Genomic DNA, 26357 nt, shown 5'->3' with positions numbered 1-26357 from the left:
AACTTGAAGCCATTGGTTTGAGTCCTAGCCTCCAGAGCAGGAGAAAACAAGCATGCTCCCTCTTCCATGTGTCAGCCCTTAAGATATTTTAAGATGTCTGTCATATCTCCTCTCAGCCTCATTTTTCCAGGCTAAACATACCCAGCTCCTTCAAGAGCGCCTCATAAGTCTGTTTCCAGACCCTTGATCATCTTGGTTGCCCTCCTCTGCACACATTCCAGCTTGTCAACATCCTTCTTAAATTGTGGTGCCCAGAATTGGACACAGTATTCCAAGTGTGCTCTGACAAAGGCAGAATAGCGTGGTGCTACTAATTCCCTTGACCTTGACACCATATTTCTGTTGATGCAGCCTAGAATAGCATTAGCCTTTTTTTGCTGCTGCATCACGCTGTGGTCCACCAAGACCCCTAGATCCTTTTCACATGTACAAGCCAGGTGTCCCCCATCCTATATTTGTGCATCTGGTTCTTCCTGTCTAAGTTCAGAATCTCACCTTTGTCCCTAATGAAATTCATTTTGTTAGCTTGCACCCAGTTCTCCAATCCGTTAAGGTCATTTTGAATTCTGATTCTGTCTTCTGCGGTATTACCTACGCCTCCCAGTTTGCTGAATATATTTCAACAGTCCCAAAGTTTGAGAGTCAGTAGCACAGATGTTGTAATGGTTGTTGTATGCAACCCCATGGAAGAAGATAACAGTGGTTACCCAGACTTCATTGCTGGTTGCGAAGGGCCCCTCAAGCTTCAGGACCCCAGAAATGTAGGTTCACCACTGCACATAACCCAGGCTTGACCCTGACCTAACCTCAGCCTTCCCCCAGGAGGCTATTAATGGATACACATCCAATGCCTAAGCTTATCTACATCAGTAATCAAAAAAATTGTGGCCAATTTTTAATCCCAGAAAGTTGTTGGGTCTAGTTCATTCCACCCTTTATTCCTCATGTCTTCACCCACGGAGATGGTGTGCACCTTCGCTCAAAGCTATTTCTTCACTCTCTGTCCTCTCCACCTCCTCCATCTTCTTAGATGCTGACTGCTGCTATGACACATGCATCACAGCCCAGATGGTAGTCAATATGTACTATGATTCACCCTGTGTCAGGGACTGGGCAGAGGAGGAATGGTGGAGACTGCCTCCCCAGCCTGACCTGTCAGGTGGTGGTGTGGTTGCTCGAGAGTAAACAGGCAAGACTCTGACCTGTCTTTTCCAGCTTTATTATTAGTGCAAACTATTTACAGTGAGGAGTGTCGCTAGTTCATGTCTGGTTCAGTAGCTAGCAGAATCTGGGCGTGGCCAGTCCTTGTACCTCTCCCAGCATAACAACCGTGTGACCCCCATCCTTCTCCTCCCCTCTCTGCGCCAAAACCTACTGTGCAGAGTGGGCACTGCCAAAGGGGTACTTCCCTCCCCCTCCGCTTTGCTCAGTCTCCATGTTGAGGCTCTCCCTAGCATCTCCTGGTCCCTGCACCTCCTCCCCACTGGAGACGGGGCTTTCTTCCTCGCCAGAGGAGGAACTGCTTCGCAAGGTCTTCGGAGGTTCCCTATAACACATGCCCTTCCACCTCTCGCCTCTGAGCTGATGGCAGTTCCCTGACATGACCCTTCCAGAGAAGAGGGAGACAGTTTAGAATTACAACAGGGGTTTGAGGGAGCTCACAGTTCAGAGGCAGAGGGGTAAAGTTGGGAATTAATGGGAGAGGAGGAGGAGGAGAAGCACCAGGGAGGTGACAGCTGATGGACACTGTCTTTAGAAAGCATTCCAGACCCCCCCTCCAAGAACCCAGCGAGCCTTGAAAGTAGGAGAGCAAAGAGCTCAAAGACAGAGGGCACTTTTCAGCACCCGTAGTAGAGAAGTTGAGCTTGACGAATGAGAAAGTGGAAGAGACGGGGGTGGGGTGGAGATTCACTCGAGACAGCACCATTATTCCAAGAGGCTGCGTTCTAAGCCTCTCTCTGTACATACTGAATAAAAAGCAGGTTGTAAGGACTTTTTCTTGTCTTATCTGTCCCTGGCAACCTGCTGTGGAAGCTGTTTCCTCTGCCACCTGACACCCTGGTTGTATACCACCCTGAAATCTTATCTGATGAAAGTCAGCATAAAGATGTTTGAAATGAAGAAATTTGATGTGATGGAGTGCAGGTGAGACAAACGGCCCCTGGAGAAGATATTACACAATAATATTACACAATAATTGTGTTATAGGATGATGTTCAGGTTCTGAGATCTTTCCTGTCTTAAGTAGTTCTGAGTTGTTACTCCAAGTAATTTACCTTGACTTCAGTTTGGGAGGATTCCTCCAGTTGCAGCTGCAAGGGCTTGGTGGGACTCATGCAATATCTGATGTTTTCCCATGGTTGTTTTGCTGTTGCTCCTTTCCCTGAGTACAGGAGTCACATGGTGGCATGAAAAGTTTGGTCTCCTCCTTCCACCTTACTCACAGTTGACTGCCCTTCTTGAGTTTCTTTTCCAGAGTTGCGTGTAAACGCTTCTCCCCTCTGCTCTGAATATTGCACATCTTTGGAGATCTGTGACTAAGAATAAATCAGCTGGGTGATGCTCAGTAAACGGGAGAAGGCAAGAAAGGGAAATTATTTTTAACAATTCCTGCCAACTATCTCTCTGCTGATTCCTGCCAACTATCTGCTGATTCCTGCCAACTATCTCTCAGGTAAGTGATTTGTGAAGCTTCCATTGACTCCATACGTGTGAATTCACACCCATATTCATGCTGGTTTGGCAGAAGTAAAATGACTAGGGGTGTGAATTCACTTCAGGCAAATAAAATTGGGTAGATTTGGACCTTGCCCATAGTGTAGTGGTGCGTCTCTGAAGCAGACAGATGCAAAATGATCCGCTTATGAAGCTACAGGTATTTGGAGCGACACAGACCCCTTGCAACAACCTCTGTAAAATGAACAATGCTAGGCATAGAGGAGGGAGAGAAAGGGGTGTGGTTTTGAGACTGATAGCTGTAGCTTCCAATGAGGAAATGACGTTCTCTCTTCACTCACCCTGCTTTGGGGAGTAACACTGAAGCATAGCTGTCAATTTTTCCCTTTTCTTGTGAGGAATCCTATTCGGAATAAGGGAATTTCCCTTTAAAAAGGGAAACGTTGACAGCTATGCACTGAAGCAATGTATCTGGTATGCAACAACAGCAGCAAGAATACTCATCGCAAAGTATTGGAAGACACAAGATCTACCCACCTTGGAAGAGTGGCAGATGAAGGTGATGGACTATATGGAATTGGCGGAAATGACTGGCAGAATCCGAGACCTGGGAGAAGAGTTGGTGGAAGAGGACTGGAAGAAATTTAAAGACTATTTGCAGAAACACTATAAAATCAATGAATGTTAAAATGATGTTGGATTGAAAATAAGTGGTATTAGCAACAAAGCTATTAAGAATATGCAAAAATGAATTGATAAACAGATGGAAATATAGAGTTGTAATAGGTTAAGATATAGAGTTAAGATAAGTGAAAGAGGGCAAGGATTTGCTGATTCGATTATGTAAATGGGAATACAAGAAGGGGAGGTGTGAAGAGGTCAAAGAAACAAGCAAATGAGCTTAAAGTTTTGAAAAACAGATTTGTTTTTAAATTTTTTCCTATTTTCTTTTTGTCTTTTGTATGTTGTATTTTTATTTTTCTTTCTTTTTCATGTATTTTTGTACTCTTGTTATTGGTAAAACTTTAATAAATATCTTTAAAAATATATATGAAACAATGTATCTGAACTCTGTCCATTTCCCATTGTTCTTTGCCAGCTCATTCTCTTTTATGGCCAATGCCATGTGTACACAGATACAAACACCTGGAGCCAGAATAGTACACAGCCTTAGTTTCACTCACCACCACCCTATCCTCTTCTGGCCCTAGCAGTAGCTGCATTGTTGTTGTTGTTGTTTGCAGGTGTGTGAGTAGCACTGCAATCTGTTTGACCCTATGACTGTGTTCTTTGTTGTGTGCATATATGTTAGCTGTGATTCTGTCACCCCCTCCCCAGTTTTATGGGACAGCTCCCCCTTTTAGGAGGGGCTGCTTTGCGGGCAGGGTCCCCACAGCAACCCTGGAGTGGGTGGAGGTAAACCGCCCTCATTAGCAGGATCTCCGGCCACATCATATTCTGTCCGGCCAATCAGGGCTTGCCTGGGGCGTGGCTACGCTCGTTTGAATATCGGTGTGGCCAGGGAAGCAGCCTCCTTCTACTTCCAGCTGTGGGATCTCCCAGCCCACCCACCCTCTTTTCTTGTGTGGTTCGACTATGGCCTTGCTACGACTTATGTTGGTCGCCTGGTTCTAGGGGCCAGGTAGGAATTTTTCCACTTGGTGTAATTGGCACTAGCCATTTGGTTTTCGTCTACCTAAGAGGAATTGTCACAACTTTATAAGGTTAGGCATTGGGTAAGCCTTATTATGGGAGGGGAGGTTGTTGCCTCCGCCTACCCCTCCACGTTAAGGGTATCCCGTTAAAGGGATCCGGGGTGTGTGGTCCCTATCTGAAGCCTGGGTGTAGGCTAGGGTCATGGCACAACCCCAACGGTGACCGGGGGGGGGTGTCATTTGATGTACACCATAGGGCTCCCCCTTCCGGTGGTTGACCCTTAAAGAGACGGGCAGGAGTCAGGTTAGTCTTGCTTCACCCAATTGCCAAACCGCTCACATCTGTAACCAATAAAGTTGTGGCCTTATTTATCCCATTAACCCAATATACATGTGTTCATGTGTTTATTTCCAGGGCCTCGCCATGCCTTGTGTGCAAGCACTACATTAGCGAATCCTTTCAAATTTCAACAGACTGACAAAACTCATGCTGCCCCAGGCAAGGGTTGACTTTGTTTTTTCAAATTTCAGTGACGCCCTGTGTGGGGCCAAAATTTGTTCCCTTGCCTTCCGTTCTCCTCAGTTCACTCCTTCACAATTGTGACACCCTCCAGCATCCTTTTGGCTTGGCACCCATTGCAGTGGAACCATTCACGCTGCCCTAAATCTACCTCTGCCTGAAGGCAGCTTTTTAGAGGACAAAGGCAAAATGTGAGATAAATCATTCTCTCTCAAAGAAACTTTAAAGGGGTTTAGCGTAAGGTCACATACCTGTACCCATCGATCTGAAAACTGACAAGTGTGGTGTAGTGGTTAAGAGCAGTGGACTCATAATCTGGTGATCCAGGTTCGCGTCTCCGCTCCTCCACATGCAGCTGCTGGGTGACCTTGGGCCAGTCACACTTCTCTGAAGTCTCTCAGCCTCACTCACCCCACAGAGTGTTTGTTGTGGGGGAGGAAGGGAAAGGAGAATGTTAGCCACTTTGAGACTCCTTCGGGTAGTGATAAAGCGGGATATCAAATCCAAACTCCTCCTCTTCTTCTTCTATTTGTTTTTTTGTCACCAAAGTATGCTACAGGATCCTGCCCTTGCTGGAAACCCAAAGAGATGATTGCTCACCTCTTCTGCCCTTTGGAGGGTGACTGTACCGTTGGGGTGGCAACGAGATTGCACTGGCCTATCTATTCTGAATGTATTCTGAATGTTCTTATGGGATGCCAATAAAGGTGACTTGACTTGAATTGACATATCAGGTGCAGCAAGGAAGGTGATTCCAATTAGTGGTGTGTGCCCCCACCCCCTCCATGCCGCAGACCTGATCTAGCTCTCATTCGCAGTTCCAGGTGTTTGTTAAACAAAAAACAGCCAGCAACACTGAAGTATGTGATGAAACTTGTATCCAATTAGTTCGCCATTTGCTCATTCCTGTAGCCTCATATTACTGAAATGTGAAAAGGGCGAGGCTCTGACAGTCATAATTAAACACACTGAGTACTTGCTAGTTTGAAATATTCATATAAGAGGTAATGCTGCCAGGAGCTAACATTCAATTGTCGATTTGTGCTCCAGACCACATGCAACTGAAATGATGTTAGCATCCTTTTCTAATGCAAAGGAGGTAAGAAAAGATGTCTAAACTTTAAAGAGATTAATGTTGTGTTTCACTTATTTAGTCATTTAGATATCCAGTTACAGTGGTACCTCTGGTTAAGAACTTAATTCGTTCCGGAGCTCCGTTTTTAACCTGAAACTGTTCTTAACCTGAGGTACCACTTTAGCTAATGGGGCTTCTCGCTGCCACCGTGCAATTTCTGTTCTCATCCTGAAGCAAAGTCCTTAACCTGAGGTACTATTTCTGGGTTAGTGGAGTCTATAACCTGAAGAGTCTGTAACCTGAGGTACCACTGTATTTAGACAAAAATATGTATGTAGTATTTTCCATTTCAGGGCTGACGGAAAGTGTAGGAAAGACTAGTTTATGTGTTTATGACTGAAAGTGTAGGAGAGACTAGTTTCTGATTTTTTAATATAATGGAATATACTTGTGCTTTGTTTCTGTTTATTTCTTTTATAATTTGCTCCCCTTTACTGAGGACTTTAATATTCTGGGCTGGTAATCATTATTGGAATGAGATAATAAAGTATTATTATTTCTGCATGCCTGCAATGGTAATAATATAACTTTATAAGTAATCTATCTAACTCTAGAAGGAAATAAAGTCATAGAGTGCATCCTTCAAGCTTTGTTTTCTTTCATAAGCAATGCCTTAATACTCTGACTGGAATCCTTTACTTACTTACTTACTTACTTACTTACTTGAACTGAATGTGGCTCCCTTTGGATAGGACGTGTATAGAATTCTGCTGCTCATGTAGCTTGTCAGAATAAGGGTGATTAAATTGTGATACTTTCAATGTATGTTTTGTAGGTAATGTTTACTGATTAGAAGAGGAGACAGCAGGAGGTGGTTGCTATTCAGGATTAATTTAAAGGGCCATAATCTTGTCTATAGGTTCTGAAAAATATAGCCAACACTTACCTATACTCTGTAATGACTGCATTATAGATTTTGTGAAAATCCTTGACTGTGATTTCTTTATAATATGATTTCACCATCTTCTTTCACCATCTTCTTTCACCATCTTAATAAGCATTAAGATAAATTGCCAGAGACTTGGTGCAATTTTCTACAAAATTTCAGTTTTAGTACATTCCATTCCGTTTTGAGGAGGAGGGATGGATAAGGGAATATGGACAATGCCAGGGCTTTTTTTTTTCCAGCTGGAACTCACCTGAACTCAGTTCTGGCACCTCTCAGGTGGATGCCATTGTCATTATAAGAGAACAAGGGAGGCATTTATGGTGAGTTCTGGCACCTCTTTTTCTAGAAAAATAGCACTGGGCAATTTTCTTTACAAAAGCTCAAAACAGCAATTTAGAATACTCTTAAGAAGCCTGTAGCAGCTAGCAAATATAAACAAGGAGTGAGTTGGCTGATTTGTATATTTATTTTGCATTGTTATCATGCTGCAGTACCATTTCAGGAGGGCTTGGCTGAATTTTTTGCTTCATTCATCAGGGTCTGAAGTCTGCTGCCAGGAGAAGAACACAAAGCCTCACCCACACCCCAAACGAGTTATTTTATAGAGCATTACAATCCCTGTTAAAACTGCTTGCTCAGATTTATGGCTGTGTGAGAATTGCTTAGTCAGACATTCTTGCTCTGCTCACAAGCTTTTGTCTCTTATATCAGACGTGTTCAACTGGCCAACCATGATCACAGGATCCTGGTCGATTGTGCGGGTGGGAGCTCACAAGACTGACTGCGCCTCCTCGCAGAGGTTTTCCCCACACAGAGGAAAGTAGCATGTCTGGGAGAAAGCTAGGCTACAGCCCTTCTACCTGATATGCCAATACGACTTCTTGGTTTCTGAAATTCCTTCTGATTAAATGAATAACATATAATATAATATAAACGGCCTCGGTCCAGTATACCAGAAGGAGCGTCTCCACCCCCATTGTTCTGCCCAGACACTGAGGTCCAGCGCCGAGGGCCTTCTGGGGGTTCCCTCATTGCGAGAAGTGAGGTTACAGGGAACCAGGCAGAGGGCCTTCTCGGTAGTGGCACCTGCCTGGTGAAACGCCCTCCCATCAGATGTCAAAGAGATAAACAATTACCTGACATTCAGAAGACATCTGAAGGCAGCCCTGTTCAGGGAAGTTTTTAATGTGTGACATTTTAGTGTATTTTTTGTCTTTGTTGGAAGCCGCCCAGAGTGGCTGGGGAAACCCAGCCAGATGGGCGGGGTACAAATAATAAATGATGATGATGATAAAAAACGGGGGCCTGAATGTCTCCATCCCCGCCCCCCTCGCTGTGTTCCTCCGCGTCAAGTAGGTGGTCCTTTGGCATTAGCTGATGGTGATAGGTGATAGGATGATTGGCTTTAGCTCTGTGTGCGTTTGTTGTTGTTTATGCCATCCCCCCCCCAAAAAAGCTCAACAACCCTGGTCAGTTCTCCCCTTAAACCCACCCACCCCACCCCACGCATGCTCCTCCTCCCTCCAATGATAATGGGTAGATCACTGCCAGTTCTTTTATACTGGGAGTAGATCACAGTCTGTTGGGAGTTGGGTGTGCTGCTTCATTGCTCCACATGAGTAGAGGTAGTTGCAGCAAACCGTAACTTCCCATTGTGTCAAAACCAGGAAACAATGGATAGGATTCCAAGCAAACTAAAATTTCCATATTAAGCAGAAGGATATGATGATTTCATACCGTGACTTGCTTTGAAGGTGTCTCAATACTAGTTGTTTACAGCAGCTTCCAGGCTTGTTTGTTACTTGTGTGACGGGATTGGTGAAGTAGTTGTGTGTGCACATGCACACACACACACAAACAACTTATTAGGCTGCATTTGGACAATCAACTTCTTTTCAGTCAAAAGTTTACGTAAGTCAAATTGACTTGACATTTAGTTACACAGCACTACCTGTGAAATCAAACGTTTTTATTATTATTCTGTCCCGTCCCCCCGCCCACTCGTTGGTTACCGGTCCAATTTTAAGTAACAAAGTGCTTACCTCTCTATCAGAACTAGGGCTGATCAAATTAGTCCCACAAAATTGTCACTCCGTTAGTATGTGGTACATTTGAAGGGGGGGTTTGTTAATTTGTAGGATCAAGTGTGTGGAATTTTTTGAATAACATAATGTAGCATTCTTTCAAAGGCATGCAGAGAGGGTGAGGATGGTAGCCAAACTGAAAATAGTAACTGGGAAAACCCTGTTTTTTAAATCCTCTCTTCAGGCAACCACACCTGGCACTAACCTTCCTTATCATTTTGGCACCAGTTAAACAATTTTTATTACTCCAAGTACTCGGAGAGCTTCCAAGAAAGTTGCTACAGTTACTCAGTCCAAGTGCGGGTGCGTTTTGTTTTGTTTGTTCAGTTTTTGTTTGTTTGTTTTACATTTGTCGTTATAATATTATGTTCATAGAATTGTAGAGTTGGAAGGGACCTTGACGACCATCTAGTCTAACCCCCTGCAATGCAGGAATATACAGCTGCCCCGTACAGGGATTGAACCTGCAATGCTGGTGTTATCAACATTATGCTCGAACCCTGTTCCGAACTTAAAAATGGTAAGTGTAATGCTGGTGGTCAACAGAAGAAGAAGAAGAAGAAGAAGAAGAAGAAGAAGAAGAAGAAGAAGAAGAAGAAGAAGAAGAAGAGTAGTAGTTTGGATTTGATATCCTGCTTTATCACTACCCGAAGGAGTCTCAAAGCGGCTAACATTCTCCTTTCCCTTCCTCCCCCACAATAAACACTCTGTGAGGTGAGTGGGGCTGAGAGACTTCAAAGAAGTGTGACTAGCCCAAGGTCACCCAGCAGCTGCATGTGGAGGAGCGGAGACGCAAACCCGGTTCACCAGATTACGAGTCCACCGCTCTTAACCACTACTCTCTCAAGGCAAATCTTTAAAAATGTAGTATAAACACCGACAACTGGGAAACACTGGCCTGTGAGCCCTCTGATTGGAGAACAGCCTTTAGCAAAGGTTTCATGGGTTCTGAAGACACTCAAACTCAGGACGAAAGGGATAAATGCACTAAGAGGAAGGCAAACTTGGCAAACCCTCACCATGATCAATTCCCGCTCAGAAACCTATGTCCTGTAGAAGGACATGTGGATCCAAAATTGGCCTCCACAATCACTTATGGAAGACAATCTTACTTGGGTTGCTGAACAACTTGGTGGGTTTCTGCATGAAGCATCGGCTCTGGATCCATTCCAATCCGGCTTCCACTCTGGTCATGGGACCAAGACGGCCCTGGTCGCCCTAACAGATGATCTCCACAGGCAGCTGGATCAAGGCGGGTTGGGGCCACTTATATCTATTAGACCTGTTAGAAGCCTTCCACATGGTCGATCATGAACTTCTGGACCACCACCTCGACAACGTGGGGATCCAGGGCACAGTCCTTCAATGACTGCGCTTGTTTCTCCCTGGTTGGGGACAGAGGGTGGCGCTTGGGGGGAACTGTCATCACGCCACTCCTTGGTGTGTGGAGTGCCGCAGGGTGCGATACTCTCACTGATTATTTTCAACATTTGTATGCGCCCCCTCACCCAGCTTGTCCGGAGTTTTGGTTTGGGCTGCCATCAGTATGCTAATGAAACCCGGCTCTATCTGTTGATGGATGGCCATCCTGACTTGGCCCCAGACACACTGATCAGATGTTTGGAAGCTGTGGCTGGATGGTTACGTGGGAGCCGGTTGAAGCTAAATCCTTTGAAGACAGAGGTCCTTTGGCTGGGTCAGGACGATATGGGATGGGGGGGGCAACTCCCATCTCTTACGGGGGCGCAATTTGTGCCAGCACCGTCCATTAAGAGTTTCGGTGTAATCTTCGACACCTCCCTTTCTATGGAGTTGCAGATTGCAGCTATAACACAGGTGGCATTTTTTCATCTCCACCAAGGTAAGCAGTTGGCTCCTTACTGCTCTTGCCCTGACCTAGTCACTGTGATCCACGTGACGGTCACCTCCAGGCTTGATTATTGTAACTCACTCTATGTGGGGCTGCCCTTGAGACTGACTCAGAAACTCCAGTGGGTGCAGAATGCCGTGGCGAGACTCCTTACGGGGTCCTCGCTGTGGGATCACATTCACCCGGTGCTATACCAGCTGCACTGGCCCCCGGTGGAGTACAGGATCAGGTTTAAGGTGCTGGTTTTAACCTTTAAAGCCCTATACAGCCTAGGACCCTCGTACCTATGGGACCGCCTCTCTTGGTATGTCCCACGGAGAACCTTATGGTCTTCAAATAAAAACATCTTGGAGATCCCGGGCCACAGGGAGGTTAGGCTGGCCTCAACCAGAGCCAGTGCTTTTTTGGTCGTGGCAATGATCAGGTGGAATGCTCTGTCACAAGAGACTAGGGCCCTGCGGGACTTGACATCTTTCCGCAAGGCCTGCAAGACAGAGCTGTTCCACCAGGCCTTTGGCCAAGGTACAGTCTAACCCCCTCTCTCCTTCTGTAATCCTCATAGAACTCTAGCCCAATGGTTGCCATTAATTTGATTCTGAATTGATTTTAGAATGTATTTCAATTACTTGACTGTGATTTTATGTAAACTGTGCTATTTTTACTGTTGTTAGCTGCTCTGAGCCCGGCTTTGGCTGGGGAGGGCAGGATATAAATAAAATAATAAATTATTTATTATTATTATTATTATTATTATTATTATTATTATTATTATTATTGGCTATGAGTGATTGCCAAAGAAGAAGAAGAAGATGCTCAAACCAACTGAGCTATCTTATAACTTCAACTGTAGTTTTTTTATTGCTTTATTGTATTGGAAATAGATTTGAGGGTCGTCCCCCCATTGTCACTATTTTCAGGGATTCAGTCACATGCCAGCATATTCAGGTTGCACAATTAATGTGGATTTGAATTTCCTGCACAACAAACCCGCTTCTCCAAAAGACTGGGCATTTTGCAACCAGGAAAGTGATGAAAAAAATACCCTAGAAAGTGTGGGGTAGCACTTGCTTAATGCGACGTCATCTAATCTCTCTGGAAACAAATTCTCAACAAATAGTCTGTGTCTTCTGGAAGTAACCTGATAAAGAATACAGTTATATAAAATTCAAATAAATCAAATTATTAGTCTGCTGCCTGCATAGGGAGTGAAAAACTTCTCTCCACCCCCCCGTTAATAATATACAAAAAGAGTACCTGCAGCTGCCTTCTGCCACAGCAAACATCTTTCCCACAACAATTGAAACTATTCAAAAATGCCCACCCCCGAAAGTTCAACAACTTTCATTAACAGTTACTCAAACAACACTGTGGGCACTTGTTCACATGAGTGATTCCCACCTCCCCACCCCTGATGCTCTAGGAGTATGAAGGAGTCACAGCAAGAAAAAGGAATGGAAACGGAAAAATGATCACCTGTCTGTGGGGAAATAAAATGCTGTATACATTTATTAAAAGTTAAAAGAAGGACAAAGTGTAAGAAATGAGTCCTGAGCAAGTAATTCTGCCACTACAAGGGGTGGTGACGGAAGGTCACAAAAAGTGAAGAAGGATCTCTCAAAAAGCCAGTGAACTGGAAAACTTTGAACCCCCAACCTAAAGGTGTTGGAAGAGCCTCATCATCTCTGAGGAGTAGTGGAAAGGCAGGAAGCCTGGCAGGGCAGCTGCAAGTAATTCATGTGGAAGAGAAGAAGACACCTCTCAAAGATGCCCCCACATTGCCCTCCAAAGCACTGGTGGGGGCGAAAAGCAAGCAGAGCTTCAGGGAGAGTCCGGATATGTCAAAGACTGTCAGGAATGATCCAGCTCTAAGTGAAGGCTTGCAGCCAACTGCAAAAAACAGCCAGGAACAGGGAGAGTTAGATGTGAGACAGGAACATCTTCGGCTCTTCTTGACTTTGATGAGCAAGCTGACAAGGCAGTAATGGAGTGCAGGCTAGAACACAGCCGAAGCTCGCTAGCACAAAAAGGCACAAAGAGTCTCAGAGTCAGCCTCTTAGACCAGGAAGAAGGTGGGGCTGACCCACTAAGTCCTAAGGGTTGGCATATGGGAGGGTTGTTAGACAGGAAGCAAAACAAAAGATGTAAGAGTCGTAAGTTCAATATCTTCTGTAGATCCCGGAAGGAGTCTTTAGAAGGGTCATCTTGAGTAATGATGTCAGAGGCTTTGTTCGAGCTGTCTGGAGTTATCTGTTTGTTTTTGCAATAAATCCTCCTTTTAATGATCTACGCTTATCAAGCTGGGAACCTGGACTCCTGACAAAGACAGACAGACGCCAACAACCAACCTGGACTCCTGACAAAGACAGACAGACGCCAACAACCAACCTGGACTCCTGACAAAGACAGACAGATGCCAACAACAGCCCAAGTGAGAATGCCAGTCAAAACAGTAATGGGTGTGGAAATGGCTTCTGTTTGCATATTCCCTCACTGTAAGGACCAGATTGACTTCCTGCAAAGTGGCAGTTGTTGACACTTAATTTCAACCTGCAAATATCTATCGCAAATTAACATAACTTGCACAATGGTAGCATTGTTTATATAAAGACCTGACGTGGGGGGGGGGGAACCCTGGATCAAATTGTGTTTTTGCTATGTGGAATGCAAGAACAATGAAATAGAAGAAAGATGATTCTCTACTACACATCAGGATGAAATCAACAACTTTTTACATTCCTAGTATTACCTTGGTTCAGAAAGAACCCCTTCTGTCACAATTTCTACCGTGGGTTCATAGCACAATAACTACATTACTCTTCAAAGTAAGCCCCATTGAATTCCATGGAGATTGCTCCCTGATAAGTATATACAGGATTTCAGCCTGAATTAGTTAGTCTTCAACACAGGGCTCCCATAAAATTCCAAGATCTATTAGAAAACACTATTCCCTGCCCCCAGCTTATTCACTTCTATGTCTTAACCAGAATTTGGAATAATGTGGTAGGATATTACATGGGCATGGCTGGGAGACCAGGGTTAAAGGCACAACACAGCCATGAAACTAATCGCTGTATCTCAGCCTAACCCACAGGTTTGTTGAGCGGATAACATGGTGACTCATGAATTCCACCCTGAGCTCCTTGGAGAAATGGTAGAATGGATATAAACATAATACTGATAAATAAGGAATACTCAAAATAAAAAAGTCTCTCTCCAGCTTGCCCACCCCTTCTTTTAAATGGGGGAGGTAGGGGGATGTGCAGGTTTTTAAACATGAAAAAGAAACCCTAAATATCAAAGGAAAAAACTCTGAGACACAACCAGGTCATCAAGCTTATAACCACTGGATTTTACATGTTGATCCTTGGCAAATCCAATGTGTGGCTGTCTGCTGGGGCAGCCAGGGTGCAATCCATGCTCCCATACTACTTATAGGCTCTGCACACCTTCTTTTAGTAAAAGCATTTCAAATTCTCCAAAGTGTTTTGCAGTCTTTTTATCCTTGCAACAACTCCATCAGGTATATGATCATGCAATTTAGAAAAACAACCAAAAGAACAGTACTGGCAGTTTAAAGACTAACAATTTTATTATGGCGTAAGCTGCAGAGCAGCTAAAGTACACATCATCAGATGCTGATCATCATTCTTGGTAATCCATGAAAGCTGAAGTAATACCATACCCCTCAACTGTCCCTATTTAATAGGGACATTCGGTTTTGGCAGGGCCGCACTATCGCGTAATATATGTATGTCCCAGTTCTCCCCTGGGACATGTTGCAGGGTGTGAAATACTCCAACAAAAGCTCTTAGACCAATTTGTCTGCAATCTGGAGAGGCTTTTGTGCCTGCACATTTATTCTCCTTCTACCTAAAGAGGAAAATGTTACAGCTGTTTCTATATTTTCCATAAAAGCGTTTCAGGGGCCTGTTATGTACAGAGCAGCTTGGGAGCCAGATTGAAGAAGACAGAGTATGGAGTGACTCAAAGAAGATAAAATAAGTTCTCATAAAGTCCTGAAGCAGGGCAAAGTTGGTTGGCTGTTCACACCCTACAATATGCTGTTCATCCAGCTCAATTAAATGAATATAGAGGAAGGACAAACTCTACAGCGACCTACATTTATTATTATAACTATTTATGTGGAGCAGCCCTGAAGATGATTTTGACAGTGTTGAAACTGAGGGCATTTAGCCAGGATTTTTGCCCAGGGGAAGCCTCCAGAAGATGCAGGTTAGAATTATTTCACCAACACTCCCACGCCCCACACCCAAAAAATAAAAAAGAAATTTAATATATCTTCCGTAATCATTCTGTTTTAATTGCAGGGGAGGCAAATGTCAATAAACCCTCCCCGCCACAGACCAAAAACTGTCCACACCCCCATAAAACTAGAGATGACCCAGTTCCTAGAGAGGACAGATAAAGGCATGTGAGAAGGAGGAATCACTTTGCAGAGGGAATACTATTTTCTCCCCCACTCTTTTCGCAAAGGCCTTTCTGTGGCCTTACACCACCATTGAACTCTGTAAGTCCTTTCCTGCCAGGCTCCTGACCAAAGTAAAGTGGCTTCTGTTACTCCCGAGCGCTGCAAGTGGTCCCTACCTGGATCTGGTGAGTTACCACTCCCGGTCTTTGTGCGTTTGGATGAGTGAGGTCAATTAGCAGGCATTTTTTGGCTCTATCCTGGCACAAGCAGTATGGACAGCCAGGCCAGTTCCTCAGGTGCAGAGATAAAGGAAGGAGTCCCCCTTCAAAACTCATCACCGGTGCTGAGTGAGGGGGGGAGCATGGGGCAGAGGTCCTCCCAAAATTTCAGTGAAGGGGCCACCCCTCCAGCAGTTTGGCCACACACATGCTTGTATCATGCGCACAAGCTGCGGGACGTCCGCCCGGCATGTCATCCTGTCCGGCGGTGTGCGTGAGTTATGTCAGCATGCCGTGGGGTATGTGCGCACGGTGTGATGATGTCATATGGCCCCAGGCCCCCTCAATCATGGGGGCAAGGTGCACCCATGCACCCTGCAGTTTTCAGGTTGTCGCAGCAGATCATTATGCAACAATCAAAGAAAAGGTTTGTGATAACTTTCTCGTCCAATAGCTGTGTCTGTGTCAGGGACTGGACTGAAGAGGAGAAGGAATGGTGGAGGTCTCTCTCTCTCTCTCTCTCTCTCTCTCTCTCTCTCTCTCTCTCTCTCTCTCCCTTTCTCCTGTAGTTTCCCCAGAGGAGGAAGGCAGTCTCGATTTACAGCACGGCTTTGAGGAAGATAACAGCTCAGAGACAGGCGAGCAGCAGAGTTATGCGGTCTTAGGAGAAGGGGGAGAGCAGGCAGAGCATGTCTCTGGATAGCATAACCAACCCCCCTTCTCCCAAAATGCGGCATTCATTACAGGTGCAAGAACAAAGAGCACAGAGACCATTGTCCATGGACAGATGCCATAGAAGCAGGGGGAAAGGGGGAGGAGCTCAGTGCGAGCAACTTCATTATGGAGGAATGACCAGATGTGCTGGTCCAGGGGGGGGGAGGTTACTGTGGGGCGAGGCCCAGGACCTGAGTCGAGGGTCGGCAGACAGTCCTCCATGGGCAAAGCAGGGTCCACAGCGAGGAGCTGGGCAAGGACAGGAACTCTGAGGGACAGGACTGGGTGCTGGCCGAAACAGGTCTTCAACGATGTTGCTCCCACAACCTGGGACCGGGCTGACTGCCCTTTATCTTCTCTGAGGCCAGGGGCGGTCCCGGCCCCCAGGAGACCCGCCTCTCCTGCCCTTAAGGCGAGCACTCCTCCTGGGAGAAACCAGTTCCCTCCGCCTCTCTGCCCTGAGCCTCTGCAGCTCAGGAGAGGCCGGTGGGTTACTGGACCCAGGGGGAGACTCACTTTCCCCTGACAGGGCTGGGAGAGGTGCACCTGTAGGCAATGCGTCCTCAATCGCCTCTGGTGCCAGAGTGGATTTACCTGGTGCCTGCTCCTGAGGATCCGGCACAGGTGCAGGTGCTTCAGAATCAAGGCCCTGCCCCAGCTCAGCAGGCTGGGATTCCTCCGGTTCAGCCTCTGAATCGGATTCCCAGGCCATCACACCAGAATTCTTTGTCCTTTACCGTGATGACTGAATAAATACAGTGGTACCTTGGGTTAAGAATTTAATTTGTTCTGGAGCTCCGTTCTTTCTTTCTTTTTATGTATTTTTATTAAAGATTTTCTTGGTTTACAAAAGTATGTGCAATCTCTCTCTTTTTCTTCAGGTAACATTTTTTACAGATCAGTTTCATTTGCTGAGACATTGGGAAGAAAAGGGGGGAAAGAGGTGGAGGGGGGGAAGTGAGTGGGGGTGGGGTCAGGTGGTAATGTTTCTATTTTCCTTAATATATGTGGGTAATATATTTGGGGCTTTGCGTAAGCATCGCTTGTGCAGGTTCTCTGCTATTCACTTGTGTTTCTTTGTTGGTGATGGAGGTTGGGATTGGCCTAGAGTATGGTTGTTTGTTTATGATTGGCTGTGGTGGTCTTTGTTTCCACACCCAGTTGAGCACCCGGCTGATGGTGCAGTCCTAGGCAGATGCAAAGGCCACAGTGGCAGCCGATACACAGTGTATCTGAAGAAGTGTGCATGCACACGAAAGCTCATACCAAGAACTAACTTAGTTGGTCTTTAAGGTGCTACTGGAAGGAAATTTTTTTGTTTTGACTATGGCAGACCAACATGGCTACCTATCTGTAACTTGTCTGAGAGAGTGAAATTCATGTTGTTCCATCTCTTTAGGTCTTTGTTAATTTGTCGCCACAGGGGCTTGTAGTTGTGGAGGTACAATTTATTGAGGTTTCTGGTTATTTGTACCCCTAGGTATCTGAACTTGTTGTGGCGAAGTTTTATCTTGGTGACATTAGTGAAGTCTTTTTGGGTGTGAGGAGGGGTGTTGAAGCACATAGTAGGCCCGACACCATTGCAAATGTGTTGAGTTCTCTGATTAGGGAGGTTGCTGTGCTTATGGGGTCTGCTGTTGTGACCATTAGGTGATCTGCAAAGAGCCCTCATTTATAGGTTCTGCCTTTTATGTCTGTGGCCGCTCAGATTCGGATTGCTAAGAGTTCCAGAGCCAACTGGAGGTCTGTTTGTAACCTGAAACTGTTCTTAACCTGAGGTGCCACTTTAGCTAATGGGGCCTCCCGCCGCTGCCGCGCTACCGCCACACAATTTCTGTTCTCATCCTGAAGCAAAGTTCTTAACCTGAGGTACTATTTCTGGGTTTTCGGAGTCTGTAAATTGAACCTGAAGCGTCTGTACCCCTAGGTACCACTGTAATATGTAAGAACTTTCTGGTTTCCTTCCTGCCTCTTGGTGCCATTTAGGAGAGGGAGAGGATCCCTCAAGCCTGGCAGTCTGCCAGCTCTTCATAGCTGCCACACTGGCTGAGGAGCTGAGGGGAGTTGGAGTCTAACAACATCTGGAGAGCTGTAGGTTCCCCAGCCCTGTTTCATGTGAGATGGCTGGGGGAGATCTAAAAACAGGAGCAAAATATCATCAGTATGCAGGTGACGTGTGTCTTTATCTTTCCTTTCCGTGTCTCCAGGAGCACTTGGAGGCATTCCTAACAGCTGTCTTGAATTAATGGGCTATATAAGGGCCAATGAGCTGGATAAACTAAACTCTCAATGTAGATAAGAGCATCATACTTCTTGATGGTGACATATTCCACCAAGAAGCAATTAGACCTATTATGGGTGGAGTGGCCTAAGGTGGATCGCAACAGCAGCTCTGGCGCCATCCAAATTTGTGGTTAAAAAAACCTTAAGAACTGGATCTTCAAAAGATTGCAAACCACTGGCTATGTAACTGTGAACCCGCAGAAAGAAATCTGTACATTTTATTTCTGTCCAGCACATAGTTTATTTTACAGAGGGGTAGCTGACAATTGCAACAAAACCAACCAGAGGTGCCAACTTGTGAGGGGGGGTAACGTTGTGCATGTGATGTGACACGCATGTGACATCTTGACATCCAGTGCATGACGTCTTGACATCTGTAGGAGCTAGGGGCTGCATAGTTTCAATAGCCTGCAGCTTCTCTATCCTGGCATTGCCACCAGTGGGAGACTGCTTGAACCCTCCTTCCCTCCATAGCAGGAGGAGTCGGAGTCGGAGTCGTACCATGCTGGGCTCCACGTTTCACCTCTGTGCTTATGTGACATTGGGGGTCCTGGCCTTTATCCCCCAAATATTGAGGGAGCTGAAAAGGGCTCGGCCCCCTGGAGCTGGCGCCCTTGAAACCAGCCAAGATTCCTGTGGCGTCTTAAGGACTAACAAATTATTTATAGCATAAGTTTTTCATGTCTACTTCACCAAATGAACCCTTGTACAGATATCTGCACAGTTCACTAACTTTTTGTTTGTCATTGTTCTGCAGATGGAGGTGTCACCTTGCCATTTGTTGTGTGTGAAAATCGTACAAATAAAAAATCTACGAAAGGCAGATTTATGTGAGTACCCCCTTGCTTCCACAAATCTGTGGTAATGTTGACTTCTAACAGGGTGCCTTCACATGATAATTTTGACATGGCGGTAACATAGCAAAACTGCTGCCGTTGCGCGAAAGCAGATAAGCAAGGAAAAGATGCTAAGATTATATAATTCATTTCTTTTGTTTATTTGATTAATTATTTCAAAGGATAAATTGTGTTCCTCTGTGTGCCCCAAAGTGCACAAACTTTAAATCCCAGAATGTCTTGCATTCAACATGCTGTTAAGGCTTTGAAACCCCTCCAACATCTCTCTGATGAAAATAGGGACATCCTCCTCCATTATTACTCCTACTCCTACTCCTATTACTACTACTATTGTTCTATTTATACCCCACCCATTTGATTGGGTTGCCCCTCTGGGCAGCTTCTAACGTATATAAAAAAATAATAAAACATTAAACATATTAAAAAAAACTTTCCTATGCAGGGCTGCCCTCAGATCAGACCCTCCATGTCTGATGTCCCTGATTTAGAGAAGCCGTCCCGGTTTCTGATTTGATCCTGGAATGTCCCACTTTTCCTTAGGCTGTCTCTATTTTCATTGGAGAAATGTTGGAGGGTATGGAGTTATTCAACTCCCAAGCTGTCTGAAGGCAATCCTGTATAGGGAATTTTTTAAAAAATATGTTTAATGTTTTATTATGTTTTTATATATGTTGGAAGCTGGCCAGAGTGGTTGGGGCAACCCAATAAGATGTATGGGGTATATATCGTATAATTATCATTATGGAATGGGACGTCCTTATTTTCATCGGAGAAATGTTGGAGGGGATGTCAGATGGTTTGGCGGTTGGATAACTCAATATCCTCCAACATTTCTCAGATGAAATTAGGGACGTCCTAAGGAAAAGCAGGGCATTCTGGGATCAAATCAGAAACCAGGATGGTTTCTGTAAATCTGGGACTGTCCCTGAAAAATAGGGACACTTGGAGGTCTGGTTTGAGGCTGAATGAAGGCTAGAGGAGCAATCCTTTGCTTTAACACACCACACTCTCACTGCAGCTGAAAGGTAAGCTTTGAAAAACAGGTTGGGAGTGAGGCTTACTCAAAATGACACATGGTTAGTTGCAAACCCAGCTGAAATTCAAAGGAATTTTGTCTCACATTGTAAAAAGTTAATTATTGCTTTACTGCTGAACTGTGTGTACTATGGTGCTTCTTTTTTCATTTACTGTAATATGTGTTCAGTACAACATGTCAGGATTGCTATGATAACTGACAGAAAAGTAGGCATTTGTGCTGGGTGTGTGTCCTCTGATGTAAGTACTAAACCTAATTATCGAGAACAAACTGTAACATACTTAGGCAGTTTCTATTAATTATAATTGTATAATTTTGAATTTAAAAGAGCAGTAGCTTACAGAGGCAGAAAACTTGATTACATCTTGCATGAGCTATGATAGCTATCCTGTAATTTGAATATGAAGGCTGTCAGGAGGACAGTGATTTGAGGAGCATCTCAGTTACATATCAGATATAAAGAAGGCACAACACAGACTGCGATAAAGGTTACGTGAATTATGGAAGTTGGGAAAGGACGTGGGAGGAGTTTATAGCAAAACTGTAGATCAGATTGAACTTCTGCCAATTGCGCTCATTCATGGGGAGTGCTGGGACACCACTCGCCCAATAAAGGAGGAGAGCCAGAAACAACAATATATACTGTACATGACTCTGGCACAGGAGCAATGGTTACCATGAAGAAGTTCAGACATGAACATGATGCTAGCTCCCATCGTTCCTAAACATTGGCCAAACTAGTTTCAGCTGACGGGAGTTGAAGACCAGTGCTATTTTTCTAGAAAAAGAGGTGCTGGAACTCACCATGAACACTCCCCTCATTCTCTTAGAATGGCAATGGCGCCCAACCATGAGGTGTTGGAACCGTGAGGTTCCGGCGAGTTTCAGCTGGGAAAAAAGCAAGCATGCTAGCTACCCTGCTCTAATTCTATTACAGAGCCAATCCATAATATAGGCTTCTGTTTGTTTTTCTATAAACATACAAAGGCCCATCTAGTCTGGCATCTTCTTCTCACAGTGGCTAAGCAGGTGCCTTGGGGACCATAAAAAGGCCCTGAATGCAACTGTGCTCTCCCCACTTGTGTTTCCCACCAGCTGGTTTTCAGAGGCATTCTGCCTCCGACCAGGGAGAGGGAATGTAGCCATCGTGCCTGGTAACAGTGGATAGCTTTATCCTCCATGAATTTCTCTAATTCTCTTTCAAAACTGGGGCCACCACTACATTTTATGGGACAAATTTCATAGGTCAACAATGTGCCGTGTGCATTGCTGTGTGCATTTCTTACTTTTTTTGTCTTGAATCTTTCAATGTATGAGAGAGGGAGAAAAACCTCTCTCCCTCTGCTTTCTCCAGACCATGTACAGAGCAACACCATCTTCTGTCAGTGGCGGAGCTTCATGCTCCGGCACCAGGGGTGGAGAGCAGGCAGGGGTGGGGCTGGTGCACGTCCTGGGGGCGGGGCAGCTGTGATGGCACCATGGGATCATGCTGCCGGGGGCGGTGTGCTCCCCCCGCACTCCTCTTCCTCTGCCAATGTCTTCAGTATGTCCTGTTTGCGAACATATCAGTGTCCCACTGGTTCTCTCCATCCCATAAGGCTTATATTATGCAATCTCTAAGACCAGGAACTCTACCCTGTCCATTTGGCTTCTAGCATTAGCACAGAAACACCTATACATGTGGCCACAGCACCACTTGCATCCCCTATCTCTCTGAATTATTTATCCTGCGTTTTATACTGTGAACCACCCTGAGATCATATGATTAAGGGTGGTATATATAAATCTAATAAATAATAACAGTTATGTCGTTAGGTCACAAAATGGGAAGCCTCTGGTCTCCTAGCCCTGCTGATGAACTCGCTTGGCTGCTTAACTTCCTTGTTACATTAGCCTGACACTTTGTCGCTGGGGCTGACACATCACGTCAACTGGGAATTCCCTCTTGTTCCTTGTCCCTTGCTAGATTATTCTAAATCTATACCTCTCTCCAGATGCTGATGCAGCCAAATAGATTCAGGGCAGCCCAACTTTTCATATTAAGTGGATCATAGGAGTATTTAGACATGGAACTCATGGTCCGCATACTGCCTTGTGGCTGGGGTGGGGGTGGGGTGGAGAGCAAGGCCAAAATTGGATGCCGTCCCCCCCCAACCCTCATGCTGCTTCCCAAAGCTGCATAAACAAGGTGTCAAGCTTTGAGAAGGAGACACAATGCTATGGCAGAGTCCTAGAGCTCTTCTTTCTCCTTCCCAAAGCTGGAAAAGCTCTAATTAGGCTTTGGGAAGGAGCAGGAGCTGGCAGTTCTGGAGCAAGACTTGACTTCCACGTCAAATACCTTGTGCTACACTTCTACATGACCATCAAATGGACTAACATGCCACTATGCATACATTTGTATGCACAGGAGCAGTTTGCATATGCATGAAATCCCACTCTCTTCCTCCTTAAATGTTCATGGAATGTCTGAAAAGGACGGTTCTCCTTTCTGTGCCACTGGTAAACTCTACTATATATAGACCAAGAGACTATATGGCAGGGGTGGCTAACCTCCACCCCCCGCCCCCCAACCCCCGCTGGTTGTTGCTGGTCTACAATTCCCATCAGCATCCGTCAGCATGGCCAATAATCATGGATTATAGGAGTTGTAGTTCAGCAACCTAGACAGCATCTTAAAAAGCAGAGACATCACCTTGCTAGCAAAGGTCCTTATAGTTAAAGCTATGGTTTTCCCAGTAGTGATGTATGGAAGGGAGAGCTGGACCATAAAGAAGGCTGATCGCCGAAGAATTGATGCTTTTGAATTATGGTGCTGGAGGAGACTCTTGAGAGTCCCATGGACTGCAAGAAGATCGATTCTTAAGGAAATCAGCCCTGAATGCTCACTGGAAGGACAGATCATGAAGCTGAGGCTCCAATACTTTGGCCACCTCATGAGAAGAGAAGACTCCCTGGAAAAGACCCTGATGTTGGGAAAGATGGAGGGCACAAGGAGAAGGGGACGACAGAGGATGAGATGGTTGGATAGTGTTCTCGAAGCTATCAGCATGAGTTTGACCAAACTGCGGGAGGCAGTGGAAGACAGGAGTGCCTGGCGTGCTCTGGTCCATGGGGTCCTGAAGAGTCGGACACGACTAAACGACTAAACAACAAAACAACAACAACATCAGAAGGGACACCTGTTAGTTACCGCTGCTATGTGCAATTAGCTGAGAGCAGGTGTTTCTATATTGCCTTGCATGTTTGATCATTGTTTGCATCCATCATATATTAATTGATGCTTTTTTTAAAAAAAATTTTTATTAATTTTTCCAACACATAATAAAGAACAAACACGTTACAAAACAAAGACATACACCACATTAAACATATACTGACTTCCCCATACCTCCCTTTCGCTGCATCCTTGTTCCAAAATTCTTTAGCAACCCTTTAATCAGTTTATCTATTAGTTCCCTTTCATTAAATTTCTTTAAACTTAATATTTACAGTTGTATTTCTCTACTTCTTACCCCTTGACATCTCAACATTCCTCAATTTTACAACAGTTTTTAAGATATAATTTGAATTTCTTCCAGTCCTCTTCCACTGTCTCTTTCCCCTGATCTCGGATTCTGCCGGTCATCTCTGCTAGTCCCATGAAGTCTATCACCTTCGTCTGCCATTCTTCCAGAGTAGGTAGTTCTTGCATCTTCCAATACTTTGCCAGAAGAATTCTTGCTGCTGTGGTAGCATACATAAAAAAGGTTTTGTCCTTCTTTGACACCAATTGGCCAACCATGCCCAGGAGAAAAGCCTCAGGTTTCTTAGGAAAAGTCCATTTAAGGACCTTCTTAATTTCATTATAGATCATTTCCCAAAAGGCTTTAATCTTTGGGCAGGTCCACCAAAGGTGGTAGAAGGTACCTTCAGTCTCATTACATTTCCAACATTTGTTATTGGGCAAATGGTAAATTTTTGCAAGCTTGACTGGGGTCATGTACCACCTGTAAATCATTTTCATTATGTTCTCTTTTAAGGCATTACATGCCGTGAATTTAACACCGGTGGTCCATAACTGTTCCCAGTCAGCAAACATAATGTCATGACCGATATCCTGTGCCCATTTAATCATAGCTGATTTCACCGTTTCATCCTGTGTGTTCCATTTCAACAGCAAATTATACATTCTAGACAGGTTCTTAGTATTGGGTTCTAACAGTTCTGTTTCTAACTTTGACCTCTCCTTCTGAAATCCTATTTTCCTGTCCTGCTTAAATGTCTCATTTATCTGACGGTAATGTAACCAATCTCGAACTTTGGACTTTAGTCTCTCAAAACTCTGAAGTTTAAACTTCTCACCATCTTGTTCTAGGATTTCACAGTATTTTGGCCATTTAGAATCCATATTAAGTTTTTTCACCGCCTTAGCTTCCATTGGTGACAACCACCTGGGGGTTTTACTTTCCAACAAGTCTTTATATCGAATCCAAACGTTGTATAGTGCTTTCCTAACAATATGGTTTTTAAAACTTTTGTACACCTTTGCCTTGTCATACCATAAATATGCATGCCAACCGAAGTTATTATCATACCCTTCCAGATCCAAAATGTCTGTATCTTCAAGAAGCAGCCAATGTTTCAACCAGCAAAAAGCTGCTGATTCATAATAGAGTCTTAAGTCCGGCAGGGCAAAGCCCCCTCTATCTTTTGCATCAGTTAAAATCTTAAATTTTATTCTGGGCTTTTTGCCCTGCCAGACAAATTTGGATATGTCTTTCTGCCACTTCTTGAAGCAGTCCATCTTGTCTAAGATCTGTAACGTCTGAAACAAAAATAACATTCTAGGCAATACATTCATCTTAATAACAGCAATTCGACCTAACAAGGAAAGTCTCAATCTTGACCATATTTCTAAATCTTTCTTTACTTCTGTCCAACATTTTTCATAATTGTCTTTAAATAGATTCACATTCTTAGATGTTAAGTTCACCCCCAGATATTTCACTTTTTTTGTTATCTCCAAACCTGTTTCACTCTGAAATCTCTCTCTTTCTTCCATTGTTAAGTTTTTTTCCAGCACTTTCGTTTTCTGTTTATTCAGTTTAAATCCTGCTACTTGACCAAATGTCTCAATTAGTTCTAATACTCTTTTGGTACTAGTATCTGGCTGTTGCAAAGTTAAGACTAGGTCATCTGCAAATGCCCTTAACTTGTAATTTTTAACTCCGACCTGAATACCTTTAACCAACTGGTCCCTTCTAATCATATTTAACAAAACCTCCAGGACTGATATAAAAAGCAAAGGGGATATTGGGCATCCCTGTCGTGTCCCTTTTTCTATTGGTATTTCTTCCGTAACCACGTTGTTAACTATTAGCTTAGCTTTTTGTTTAGAATATATTGCACCTATACCGTTTTCAAAACCTTGGCCTACCCCCATCCCTTGGAGATTCTTCTTCATAAAACTCCAGCAAATATTGTCAAAGGCTTTCTCCACGTCCACAAAAATCAAAACAGCTTTCCTATTAATATCCACCTCTAATAACTCCAAAATGTCTATAATGTTCCTCACATTTTCTGACATCTGTCTCCCAGGAAGAAAGCCTGTCTGGTCCTTGTGAATCTCCTCTAACAGCACTCTTTTAAGTCTTTTTGCCAGAATGTCTGCAAAAATTTTATAATCCACGTTCAGTAAAGATATAGGGCGGTAGTTCCTGACCTGGTTCTTTTCAGTCTCTGTTTTCGGTATAAGTGAGATAAATGCCTCTTCCCACGATTCGGGAGCCTTTTTCCCCTCCATAATTTCATTGCATACTTCTTTCAATGGTTGTATTAACCATTCCTTCAACACTTTGTAGTATCTTGCAGTCAAACCATCTGGTCCTGGAGATTTCCCCAATTGCATGTTCTGAATGGCACCCTCTATTTCCTGTACTGTAATTTTCTCATTCAGGATCATTTTACTTTGCTCTGAAATTTTTGGTAGTCCATGTTTTTTGATAAATTCAT

At 44.4% G+C, this 26357-nt stretch overlaps 1 protein-coding gene and 1 long non-coding RNA gene across 6 annotated transcripts in view; one reads left to right on the top strand and one right to left on the bottom strand.

Annotated features, from left to right (window-relative positions):
• LOC309358136 overlaps positions 1 to 26357 on the bottom strand; it is a 322055-nt gene that overhangs the window by 90039 nt on the left and 205659 nt on the right. The gene's annotated exons all lie outside the window — the stretch shown is intronic.
• Positions 2647 to 26357, top strand: part of LOC309357633 (cytosolic phospholipase A2 epsilon-like) — a 64494-nt gene continuing 40783 nt past the window's right edge. Inside the window, exons 1-2 of one of the 5 annotated variants that reach the window (XM_081889968.1) lie at positions 2647 to 2674; positions 19231 to 19303. In XM_081889968.1, coding sequence (XP_081746094.1) covers positions 19231 to 19303 — 73 coding nt within the window. In that variant the 5' untranslated portion in view covers positions 2647 to 2674. Of the gene's footprint in view, positions 2675 to 5826; positions 5951 to 15201; positions 15444 to 17917; positions 17934 to 19230; positions 19304 to 26357 lie in introns of those variants that run through there. The other 4 variants (XM_081889966.1, XM_081889967.1, XM_081889969.1 and 1 more) reach the window with 4 other exon arrangements.

Source organism: Podarcis melisellensis (genome assembly GCF_964234715.1).
Source record: "Podarcis melisellensis genome assembly, chromosome: 1".
Classification (NCBI taxonomy): Eukaryota; Metazoa; Chordata; class Lepidosauria; order Squamata; family Lacertidae; genus Podarcis; species Podarcis melisellensis.
The sequence above is the reverse complement of the archived record's forward strand: the minus strand, read 5'-3'. Positions and strand labels throughout refer to the sequence as shown.